At 44.7% G+C, this 13,182-nt stretch overlaps 1 protein-coding gene across 2 annotated transcripts in view; it reads right to left on the reverse strand.

Annotated features, from left to right (window-relative positions):
• Positions 1 to 13,182, reverse strand: part of MEI1 (meiotic double-stranded break formation protein 1) — a 1,359,645-nt gene that overhangs the window by 1,018,267 nt on the left and 328,196 nt on the right. For both annotated transcript variants that reach the window (XM_077277434.1, XM_077277433.1), the window contains one exon: positions 9,190 to 9,324. In XM_077277434.1, coding sequence (XP_077133549.1) covers positions 9,190 to 9,324 — 135 coding nt within the window. The remainder of the gene's footprint in view (positions 1 to 9,189; positions 9,325 to 13,182) is intronic.

Consider the following 13,182-nt stretch of genomic DNA (forward strand, 5'->3'; position numbering starts at 1 on the left):
GCAGGTCTGGAGAAACGGCAGACAATATCACTCCATCTTTAAGGATACCTGTGGGCTCAGAATTACCAGGGGAGTCAGGCTCAAAACTCCTAGAAAGGGCATCCGCCTTAACATTCTTAGAACCCGGTAGGTAAGACACCACAAAATTAAACCGAGAGAAAAACAACGACCAGCGCGCCTGTCTAGGATTCAGGCGCCTGGCAGACTCAAGGTAAATTAAATTTTTGTGGTCAGTCAATACCACCACCTGATGTCTGGCCCCCTCAAGCCAGTGACGCCACTCCTCAAAAGCCCACTTCATGGCCAAAAGCTCCCGATTCCCAATATCATAATTCCGCTCGGCGGGCGAAAATTTACGGGAAAAAAAGGCACAAGGTCTCATCACGGAGCAGTCGGAACTTCTCTGCGACAACACCGCCCCAGCTCCTATTTCAGAAGCATCGACCTCAACCTGAAAAGGAAGAGCAACATCAGGCTGACGCAACACTGGGGCGGAAGAAAAGCGGCGCTTGAGCTCCCGAAAGGCCTCCACAGCATCAGGGGACCAATCAGCAACATCAGCACCCTTCTTAGTCAAATCAGTCAATGGTTTTACAACATCAGAAAAACCAGCAATAAATCGACGATAAAAGTTAGCAAAGCCCAAAAATTTCTGAAGACTCTTAAGAGAAGAGGGTTGCGTCCAATCACCAATAGCCTGAACCTTGACAGGATCCATCTCGATGGAAGAGGGGGAAAAAATGTATCCCAAGAAGGAAATCTTTTGAACCCCAAAAACACACTTAGAACCCTTCACACACAAGGAATTAGACCGCAAAACCTGAAAAACCCTCCTGACCTGCTGGACATGAGAGTCCCAGTCATCCGAAAAAATCAGAATATCATCCAGATACACAATCATAAATTTATCCAAATAATCGCGGAAAATGTCATGCATAAAGGACTGGAAGACTGAAGGGGCATTTGAAAGACCAAAAGGCATCACCAAATACTCAAAATGGCCCTCGGGCGTATTAAATGCGGTTTTCCACTCATCCCCCTGCTTGATTCGCACCAAATTATACGCCCCACGGAGATCAATCTTAGAGAACCACTTGGCCCCCTTTATACGAGCAAACAAATCAGTAAGCAGTGGTAACGGATATTGATATTTAACCGTGATTTTATTCAAAAGTCGATAATCAATACACGGCCTCAAAGAGCCGTCTTTCTTAGACACAAAGAAAAAACCGGCTCCTAAGGGAGATGACAAAGGACGAATATGTCCCTTTTCCAAGGACTCCTTTATATATTCTCGCATAGCCGCGTGTTCAGGCACAGACAGATTAAATAAACGACCCTTAGGGTATTTACTACCCGGGATCAAGTCTATGGCACAATCGCACTCCCGGTGCGGAGGTAGTGAACCAACCTTGGGTTCTTCAAAAACGTCACGAAAGTCAGACAAGAATTCAGGAATCTCAGAGGGAATAGATGATGAAATGGAAACCAAAGGTACGTCCCCATGAGTTCCTTTACATCCCCAGCTTAACACAGACATAGCTCTCCAGTCGAGGACTGGGTTATGAGATTGCAGCCATGGCAATCCCAGCACCAAAACATCATGTAGATTATACAGCACCAGAAAGCGAATAACCTCCTGGTGATCCGGATTAACACGCATAGTCACTTGTGTCCAGTATTGTGGTTTATTACTAGCCAATGGGGTGGAGTCAATCCCTTTCAGAGGTATCGGAGCCTCCAATGGCTCCAAATCATACCCACAGCGTTTGGCAAAGGACCAATCCATAAGACTCAAAGCAGCGCCAGAGTCGACATAGGCGTCCGCGGTAATAGATGACAAAGAACAAATCAGGGTCACAGATAGAATAAACTTAGACTGTAAAGTGCTAATTGAAACAGACTTGTCAGGCTTCTTAGTACGCTTAAAGCATGCTGATATAACATGAGTTGAATCACCACAATAGAAGCACAACCCATTTTTTCGTCTAAAATTCTGCCGCTCGCTTCTGGACAGAATTCTATCACATTGCATATTTTCTGGCGTTTTCTCAGTAGACACCGCCAAATGGTGCACAGGTTTGCGCTCCTGCAGACGCCTATCGATCTGAATAGCCATCGTCATGGACTCATTCAGACTCGCAGGCACAGGGAACCCCACCATAACATCCTTAATGGCATCAGAGAGACCTTCTCTGAAAATCGCCGCCAGGGCGCACTCATTCCACTGAGTAAGCACAGACCATTTGCGGAATTTTTGGCAGTATATTTCAGCTTCATCTTGCCCCTGAGACAAGGACATCAAGGCCTTTTCCGCCTGAAGCTCTAAATGAGGTTCCTCATAAAGCAACCCCAAGGCCAGAAAAAACGCATCCACATTGAGCAACGCAGGATCCCCTGGTGCCAATGCAAAAGCCCAGTCCTGAGGGTCGCCCCGGAGCAAGGAAATTACAATCCTGACCTGCTGTGCAGGGTCTCCGGCAGAGCGAGACTTCAGGGACAAAAACAATTTGCAATTATTTTTAAAATTTTGAAAGTGAGATCTATTCCCCGAGAAGAATTCAGGCAAAGGAATTCTAGGCTCAGACATAGGTGCATGAACAACAAAATCTTGCAAATTTTGTACCTTTGTGGCGAGATTATTCAAACCTGTAGCTACACTCTGAAGATCCATTTGAAACAGGTGAACACAGAGCCATTCAAGGATTAGAAGGAGAGAAAGAGAGGAAGGCTGCAGCATAGGCAAACTAGCAAGTGATTCAATTAAGAGCACACTCAGAACTAGAGGGAAAAAAAAAAAAAAACTTGTAGCAGACTTCTTTTTTCTCTCCTTTCTCAGCCAGTAATTTAACCCTTTTTTGGGCCGGTCAAACTGTCATGAATCTCAATGGCGAGAGAACATAGCCCAGCATATATGAGAACTAGCTCTTGGAAGATGGAAACTATACTGACCATGAACTAAACCTGCCGCACAACTAGAAGTGGCCGGGTAGCATGCCTACGTTTTTTATCCCTAGATGCCCAGCGCCAGCCGGAGAACTACCTAATCCTAGCAGAGGAAAAGACAGTCCTGGCTCACCTCTAGAGAAATTTTCCCAAAAGGCAGACAGAGGCCCCCACATATATTGGCGGTGATTTTAGATGAAATGACAAACGTAGTATGAAAATAGGTTTAGCAAAATCGAGGTCCGCTTACTAGATAGCATGAAGACAGAAAGGGCACTTTCATGGTCAGCAGAAAACCCTATCAAAACACCATCCAGAAATTACTTTAAGACTCTAGCATTAACTCATAACACCAGAGTGGCAATTTCCGCTCACAAGAGCTTTCCAGACACAGTAACGAAACAGCAGCTGTGAACAGGAACAAAATGCAAAAACACACAAGGACAAAAGTCCAACTTAGCTAGGAGTTGTCTAGTAGCAGGAACATGCACAGAAGGCTTCTGATTACATTGTTGACCGGCATGAAACTGACAGAGGAGCAAGGTTATATAGCGACTCCCACATCCTGATAGGAGCAGGTGAACAGAGGGGATGATGCACACAAGTACAATTCCACAAGTGGCCACCGGGGGAGCCCAGAATCCAATTTCACAACAGACCCCCCAAGGAACTTATCTAGATATGTGGTGAGAACTTTGAATGCCCAAGTGCTTCACAGAAGTTTATAATGCAGAGTAGTGAAAATAAAAAATATTTTTTTTCCCACAAAAAAGATTTTTTTAGCCCCCAAATTTTTATTTTCACAAGGGTAACAAGAGAAATTGGACCCCAAAAGTTGTTGTCCAATTTGTCCTGAGTATGCTGGTACCCCATATGTGGGGGTAAACCACTGTTTGGGCGCACGGCAGAGCTCGGAAGGGAAGGAGCGCCATTTTGCAATGCAGACTTTGATAGAATTGTCTGCGGGCGTTATGTTGCGTTTGCAGACCCCTAATGTACCTAAACAGTAGAAACCCCCACAAGTGACCAAATTTTGGAAACTAGACCCCCTAAGGAACTTATCTAGATATGTGGTGAGAACTTTGAAAGCTCAAGTGCTTCACAGAAATTTATAATGCAGAGTAGTGAAAATAAAAAAATATATTTTTTTCCAACAAAAAAGATTTTTAGCCCCCAAGTTTTTATTTTCACAAGGGTAACAGGAGAAATTGGACCCCAAAAGTTGTTGTCCAATTTATCCCGAGTACGCTGATGCCCCATATGTGGGGGTAAACCACTGTTTGGGCGCACGGCAGAGCTCAGAAGGGAGGGAGTACCATTTGACTTTTTTAGCGCAAAATTGGCTGTCGTGTTTGGAGACCCCCTGATGTACCTAAACAGTGGAAACCCCCCAATTCTAACTCCAACCCTAACCCCAACACAGCCCTAACCCTAATCTCAACCCGATCCATAATCCTAATCACAACCCTAACGATAATCACAACCCTAACCCCAAAACAGCCCTAATCTCAACCCTAACCATAACCCTAATCAAAACCCTAAATCCAACACACCCCTAACCCTAATCCCAACCCTAACCCTAATCCCAACCCTAATCCCAAACGTAACACTAATCCCAACCCTAATCCAAACCCTAACCCTAATCCCAACTCTAACCCTAACTTTAGCCCCAACCCTAACTTTAGCCCCAACCCTAACCATAACTTTAGCCCCCGTCGTCACAAAAAAAGTTCAATGTAACCTTTTTTTTGTACGTCGCGTCCGCCATTTCCGCGGATGCGTGGCCGTAACTCTGCCCCCTCCTCCCCAGGACATAGACTGGGCAGCGGATGCGTTGAAAAACTGCATCCGCTGCCCACGTTGTGCACAATTTTCACAACGTGCGTCGGTACATCGGGCCGACGCATTGCGACCGCCCCGTACCGACGCAAGTGTGAAAGAAGCCTTAGGCTACTTTCAGACATAGCGCATTTTTGAGCGCTATTTTGCGGGCGCTTTTCAAAAATGCGCAATGTCATTTTCGTCTGCCGGCAAAGTGAATGAGAAATTCACTTTGCCGTTCAGACACACCGCAAAAAAACACGGCGCTTTTGTCTGCAAACACGCCGGCGTAAAAAGAATTGACATGTCAATTCTTTACGCAGCGGCGTGTCTGCGTGTCCCCCTAGGGCCCCATATTACCTTCCACACACAGCGCCTTTGTCCTGGGTGTCGGCGTCTTTGTACGGAGGGGTTGACACCCAGGACCGGACGTGACGTCGGACAGGAAGAGGGAAGCCCCCGCCCCCCAGTGAAGCAGCATGGAGTCCTTCTGTGTGTGTGTGCGTGTGTGTGCGTGTGTGTGCGTGTGTGTGTCCCCATGCGACGCTAGTGCCACCATTGTGCTAAGTCGCCGTATGGGACTACTACTCCCATCCGGTATTAGGATGGGAGAGTTGTCCCTGTGTCCGGCGACTTAGCACAATTGTAAAGTTACACAAAACACCTACACACAATACACATACATGACACACAGTACATACAACATATAACACAGAGTATATACTCACCAACAGCACACTTGTAGGCGAAGCCCTCGATCCTCCAGGAAAAAATCCAAAAATAATAAACCAAATTCATACTCCCTGTCCGCAGAATCCATAAAACGAGTGTCCCACGCCGATCGGCTGCTCTCCGGCGATACACTGCCAGGAGCGAAGCTCCTAGCAGTGTATCGCGTACTGTTCCGGAGTTCAATGACTCCGGCGTCTCGGTTAACAGCAGTACAGCTGCGTTGAACTTTCCCACGCAGCACTGCCGTTAAGCGAGAGTGCCGGGGTCAATGACCGCCGGTAAACTCGCTCGCGCATGCGCAGTGACACACCGACAGGAACTATGGCTCCTGTCAGTGTGTTGCTGCAGCCGTGGAGAGCAGACATATCTCTGGATGTGTCTGTTCTCCATGGAAAATCTTGATACGTGGCACTTAAATATGTGGCAATTAAATACGTGACACGTGGCACTTATACGTGATACGTGTCACTTAAATACGTGGCACTGAAATACGTGATACGTGGCACTTTGATACGTGGCACGTGTCTCTTAAATACGTGGCACGTGGCACTGAAAGATGTGGCACGTGGCACTTTGATACGTGGCACGTGGCACTTTGATACGTGGCACTGAAATATGTGGCACGTGGCACTTTGATACGTGGCACGTGGCACTTTGATACGTGGCACGTGGCACTTTGATACGTGGCACGTGGCACTTTGATACGTGGCACTGAAATATGTGGCACGTGGCACTTTGATACGTGGCACGTGTCACTTAAATACGTGGCACGTGGCACTGAAATATGTGGGACACGTCGCACAAAAAAGTTACATGTAGTTTTTTTTGTGTCGACGGTCCGCCGAAGCACGACGCATCCGTCGCACGACGGATGCGACATGTGGCAATCCGTCGCAATGCGTCGCTAATGCAAGCCAATGGAGAAAAAACGCATCCTGCAAGCACTTTTGCAGGATGCGTTTTTTCTCCAACGACGCATTGCGATGGAAGCCAAAAAACGCTAGTGTGAAAGTAGCCTAACCCTAACCCTAGCCCTAACCCTAACCCTAAATTTAGCCCCAACCCTAACCCTAACTCTAACCCTAACCCTAACCCTAACCCTAATTTTAGCCCCAACTTGTCTTCTCCTGCCGGCCGGCAGATGGCAGCAGATGGCGGGCGCACTGCGCATGCGCCCGCCATGATGAAAAAGCCGGCTGGCAGGAGAAGACAGAAGAGGACCCAGGGACCCCGGGTGAGTATGATAGGGTCCCCGAATCCCCCTATTTCTCTGTCCTCTGATGTGCGATCACATCAGAGGACAGAGAAATAACTGATCGCTTTTTTTTTTTTTTTTTTTTTTTGCGGTCGCCGGTAAACTGTTAATTACCGGCGATCGCAAAGCAGGGGTCGGTGCAAATCGACCCCGATCATGTTCTTTGGGGTCTCGGCTACCCCCGGCAGCCGAGACCCCAAAGAACATCCGGGTGCCGGGCGGCGGGCGCACTGCGCGTGCGCCCGCCATTTTTTCCCGGAAAAAAGATGGCGGCGCCCATGGGGATACACGAGGAGCACCGGGGGAGGTAGGTAAGTATTGGGGGGCTATTGGGGGCCATCGGGGACCACATTTCTCTGTCCTCCGATGTGCGATCACATCGGAGGACAGAGAAATTAAACGGCAAATCGCGTTTTGTTTTTTTTTGTTGCGACCGCCGGTAAACGGTTAATTACCGGCGATCGCAACTCGGGGGTCGGTAAAAACCCCCCGAATCATGTTCTCTGGGGTCTCGGCTACCCTCGGCAACCGAGACCCCAGAGAAAATCCGACTCTGGGGGGCGCTATTCACTTTTTCCACAGCGCCGTTAATTAACGGCGCTGTGGTTTAAGTACCCTTAGCGGCCGCCGTTAAAAGGCGTATCGGCGGTCGTTAAGGGGTTAAGGTACCTTTACACTAAACGACTTTGCAGCGATAACGACAGTGATCCGTGACGTTGCAGCATCCTGGATAGCGATATCGTTGTGTTTGACACGCAGCAGCGATCTGGATCCTGCTGTGATATCGCTGGTCGTTGCTGAAAGTTCAGAACGATGCCAGCGATATTTTACAATGGTAACCAGGGTAAATATCGGGTTACTAAGCGCAGGGCCGTGCTTAGTAACCCGATATTTACCCTGGTTACCATTGTAAAAGTAAAAAAAAAACCACTACATACTCACCCTCTGATGTCTGTCACGTCCCCCGGCATCCGCGCTGCTGCTCAGAGCTTCCTGCACTGAATGTGTCAGTGCCGGCCGGAAAGCAAAGCACAGAGGTGACGTCACCGCTGTGCCCTGCTACTGCCGGCGCTTACACAGTGCAGGGAAGCGGACGCGAATGTAAGTATGTAGTGCTTGTTTTTTTACATTTACACTGGTAACCAGGGTAAACATCGGGTTACTAAGCGCGGCCCTGCGCTTAGCAACCCGATGTTTACCCTGGTTACCCGGGGACTTCGGCATCGTTGGTCGCTGGAGAGCTGTCTGTGTGACAGCTCTCCAGCGACCACACAGCGACGCTGCAGCGAACGGCATCGTTGTCGATATCGCTGCAGCGTCGCTTAGTGTGAAGGTACCTTTAATGTTGCCAACTGCACTATTTCACATGCATCACATTTCATTACTCACCACAATAAGCAAACTGCATCTTTTCAAATTTTTGGTATAGAGAAGGCTAGGAAATTGGAAAGGGGAGAAGATCACAGAAGTTACTTACGAACCAGGGAAGCCTTTTGGATGTGCAACCTAGGTATTTGTGTTACCGATGATCTGAATATGCGCAAAGAAGTTATGTTCCATTACCAGTAATATATAAACATCCTATTGATTTTTCAGTGCTGTCTTCTGTGTTGTTCTTTAATTTCATTTATTTGCTGTTTATTTTTATGCAAAAAGGAAGAAGGAATTGTCTCCAGTGTGGAACCTCTTGCAGTTAAAATCTCAATTTTATTTAGAACATTGTTAAAAACAGGTGTTAGTCATGGTATACACTAATAAAATAAAAATTATATATTGAATTTAACTGCACGAGGTTCCACGCTGCAACAATTCCTTCTTCCTTTTGCAACAGACTATGACTTGATCAGTGCGTGGATGGATTCCGGAATCTAATGGACATTGGTGTGCTGACTATATCCGTCTCCCCCTACCCTACTTACTGTTTGTTTTTTTCATTCAAGTTGTTTTTATCTTCATTATTATATTGTAGTTCACATTAGAATGTGATTATCACATGGATTTTAAGCCGGACATTACTTTTTTTAACATGATCGCCAATATTCAGTGAATAATGGCGATCATGTGACAGGGGACCAGAAAAAACGGCCCTCATCATATTCTCCAGGGTCTCAGCTATCCCTGGTAGCTGAAACTCTGGGGATTTTTTTTATCCTGGGGAGCTCTATACCCTTATTTTTCACTGCCATTAAAGAGCCCCACTGAGAAATTATGTCCCTTTACTGCGATTGTTAAAAGACGTATTAGTGGTCGTTAAGAGGATAAAACCAATTTAAGGCTGCACCATTCAACTGCTTTTCATGTGAAAGAGACCCACATGAGTATTTCATTATATTCTTGAAAATTTATAAGAAATCTGATATATTGCACAAAATATACAAATCATATGCAAATTCTGAATAGCTTTTAAAAAATGTTATTTAGAACCCATAGCTAACCTTAAAAATGAAGACACAGCCTTAGTCGCTTCTGTAGCAACTTCCAAAATGGAGCTGCTCACAGCCTCCTGTAGAACATCTATTGCAGCTTTGAAGATTCCAGTACTAGTAAAGAGCTTTATTTCAACAGGTTGCCTGTGAGACCATTGAGAAGCATAAAATCAATGCAGTTCGAAAATCCTCCTCAGGAAAAAAAAACAACATTCACAACTACTAACTAGACATTGTATACGTTAACTTACTGATATGAAAAAAGAAAGGCAATCAAAAAAACAAATTGCTGAAAAATGAAAGGAAAATGTATTCTTAACCCCTTAAGCCCCGAGGGTGGTTTGCACGTTAATGACCAGGCCAATTTTTACAATTCTGACCACTGTCCATTTATGAGGTTATAACTCTGGAACGCTTCAACAGATCTTGGCGATTCTGACATTGTTTTCTCTTGAGATATTGTACTTCATGTTAGTGGTAAAATTTATTCGATATAACTTGCGTTTATTTGTGAAAAAAATGGAAATTTGGTGAAAATTTTGAAAATTTCACAATTTTCCAACTTTGAATTTTTATGCCCTTAAATCACAGAGATATGTCATGCAAAATACTTAATAAGTAACATTTCCCACATGTCTACTTTACATCAGCACAATTTTGGAATCAAAATTTTTCTTTGTTAGGGAGTTATAAGGGTTAAAATTGACCAGAAATTTCTCATTTTTACAACACCATTTTTTTTTAGGGACCACATCTCATTTGAAGTCATTTTGAGGGGTCTATATGATAGAAAATACCCAAGTGTGACACCATTCTAAAAACTGCACCCCTCAAGGTGCTCAAAACCACATTCAAGAAGTTTATTAACCCTTCAGGTGTTTCACAGGAATTTTTGGAATGTTTAAATAAAAATTAACATTTAACTTTTTTTCACACAAAATTTATTTCAGCTCCAATTTGTTTTATTTTACCAAGGGTAACAGGAGAAAATGGACCCCAAAAGTTGTTGTACAATTTGTCCTGAGTACGCTGATACCCCATATGTGGGGGTAAACCACTGTTTGGGCGCATGGCAGAGCTCGGAAGGAAAGGAGCGCCATTTAAATTTTCAATGCAAAATTGACTGGAATTTCTATGGACACCATGTTGCGTTTGGAGAGCCCCTGGTGTGCCTAAACATTGAAACCCCCCACAAGTGACACCATTTTGGAAAGTAGACCCCCTAAGGAACTTATCTAGATGTGTGGTGAGCACTTTGACCCAACAAGTGCTTCACAGAAGTTTATAATGCAGAGCCGTAAAAATAAAAAATCATATTTTTTCACAAAAATGATCTTTTCGCCCCCAATTTTTTATTTTCCCAAGGGTAAGAGAAGAAATTGGACCCCAAAACTTGTTGTGCAATTTGTCCTGAGTACGCTGATACCCCATATGTGGGTGTAAACCATTGTTTGGGTGCATGGCAGATCTTGGAAGGGAAGGAGCGCCATTTGACTTTTCAATGCAAAATTGACTGGAATTGAGATGGGACGCCATGTTGCGTTTGGAGAGCCCCTGATGTGCCTAAACATTGAAACCCCCCACAAGTTACACCATTTTGGAAAGTAGACGCCTTAAGGAACTTATATAGATGTGTGGTGAGCACTTTGACCCAACAAGTGCTTCAAAGAAGTTTATAATGCAGAGCCGTAAAAAAACAAAATCATATTTTTTCACAAAAATGATTTTTTCGCCCCCAATATTTTATTTTCACAAGGGTAAGAGAAGAAATTAGACCACAAAAGTTGTTGTGCAATTTGTCCTGAGTACAACGATACTCCATATGTGGGGGGTAAAGCACTGTTTGGGCACATAGCAGAGCTCGGAAGGGAAGGAGCGCCATTTTACTTTTCAATGCAAAATTGACTGGAATTGAGATGGGACGCCATGTTGCGTTTGGAGAGCCCCTGATGTGCCTAAACATTGAAACCCCCCACAAGTGACACCATTTTGGAAAGTAGACCCCTTAAGGAACTTATCTAGATGTGTTTTGAAAGCTTTGAACCCCCAAGTGTTTCACTACAGTTTATAACGCAGAGCCGTGAAAATAAGAATTCTTTTTTTTCCACAAAAATGAATTTTTAGCCCCCAGTTTTGTATTTTCACAAGGGTAACAGGATAAATTGGACCCCAAAAGTTGTTGTCCAATTTGTCCTGAGTATGCCGATACCCCATATGTGGGGGGGGACCACTGTTTGGGCACATGGCAGAGCTCGGAAGGACGGAGCGCCATTTGGAATGCAGACAGATGGATTGGTCTGCAGGCGTCACGTTGCATTTGCAGAGCCCCTGATGTACCCAAACAGTACAACCCCCCCACAAGTGACCCCATATTAGAAACTAGACCTCCCAAGGAACTTATCTAGATGTGTTGTGAGAACTTTGAACCCCCAAGTGTTTCACTACAGTTTATAACGCAGAGCCGTGAAAATAAAAATTCTTTTTTTTTTTCACAAAAATGATTTTTTAGCCCCCAGTTTTGTATTTTCACAAGGGTAACAGGATAAATTGGACCCCAAACTTTGTTGTCCAATTTGTCCTGAGTACGCTGATACCCCATATGTGGGGGGGACCACTGTTTGGGCGCATGGCAGAGCTCGGAAGGGAAGGAGCGCCATTTGGAATGCAGACTTAGATGGATTGGTCTGCAGGCGTCACGTTGCATTTGCAGAGCCCCTGATGTACCCCAACAGTACAACCCCCCCACAACTGACCCCATATTGGAAACTAGACCTACCAAGTAACTTATCTAGATGTGTTGTGAGAACTTTGAACCTCCAAGTGTTTCACTACAGTTTATAACGCAGAGCCGTGAAAATAAAAATTCTTTTTTTTTTCACAAAAATTATTTTAGCCCCCCAAATTTTTATTTTCCCAAGGATAACAAGAGAACTTGGACCCCAAAAGTTGTTGTCCAATTTGTCCCGAGTACGCAGATGCCCCATATGTTGGGGTAAACCCCTGTTTGGGCGCACGGGAGAGCTCGGAAGGGAAGGAGCACTGTTTTACTTTTTCAACGCAGAATTGTCTGGAATTGAGATCGGACGCCATGTCGCATTTGGAGAGCCCCTGATGTGCCTGAACAGTGGAAACTCCCCAATTCTACCTGAAACTCTAATCCAAACACACCCCTAACCCTAATCCCAACTGTAACCCTAACCACACCCCTAACCCTGACACACCCCTAATTCTAATCCCAACCCTAATCCCAACCGTAAATGTAATCCAAACCCTAACCTTAACTTTAGCCCCAACCCTAACCCTAACTTTAGCCCCAACCCTAACCCTAACTTTAGCCCCAACCCTAACTTTAGCTCCAACCCTAGCCCCAACCCTAGCCCTAACCCTAACCCTAACCTCAACCCTAACCCTAACCCTAGCCCTAGCCCTAACCCTAGCCCTAACCCTAACCCTAACCCTAGCCCTAATGGGAAAATGGAAATAAATACATTTTTTTAATTTTATTATTTTTCCCTAACTAAGGGGGTGATGAAGGGGGGTTTGATTTACTTTTATAGCATTTTTTTAAATCGGATTTTTATGATTGGCAGCTGTCACACACTAAAAGACGCTTTTTATAACAAAAATGTTTTTGCATCTCCACATTTTGAGACCTATAATTTTTCCATAGTTTGGTCCACAGAGTCATGTGAGGTCTTGTTTTTTGCGGGACGAGTTGACGTTTTTATTGGTAACATTTTCAGGCACATGACATTTTTTGATCGCTTTTTATTCTGATTTTTGTGAGGCAGAATGACCAAAAACCAGCTATTCATGAATTTCTTTTAGGGGAGGCGTTTATACCGTTCCACGTTTGGTAAAATTGATAAAGCAGTTTTATTCGTCGGGTCAGTACGATTACAGCGATATCTCATTTATATCATTTTTTTTATGTTTTGGCGCTTCTATACGATAAAAGCTATTTTATAGAAAAAATAATTATTTTGGCATCGCTTTATTCTG

Source organism: Ranitomeya variabilis, chromosome 8 (genome assembly GCF_051348905.1).
Source record: "Ranitomeya variabilis isolate aRanVar5 chromosome 8, aRanVar5.hap1, whole genome shotgun sequence".
NCBI classification, from domain to species: domain Eukaryota; kingdom Metazoa; phylum Chordata; class Amphibia; order Anura; family Dendrobatidae; genus Ranitomeya; species Ranitomeya variabilis.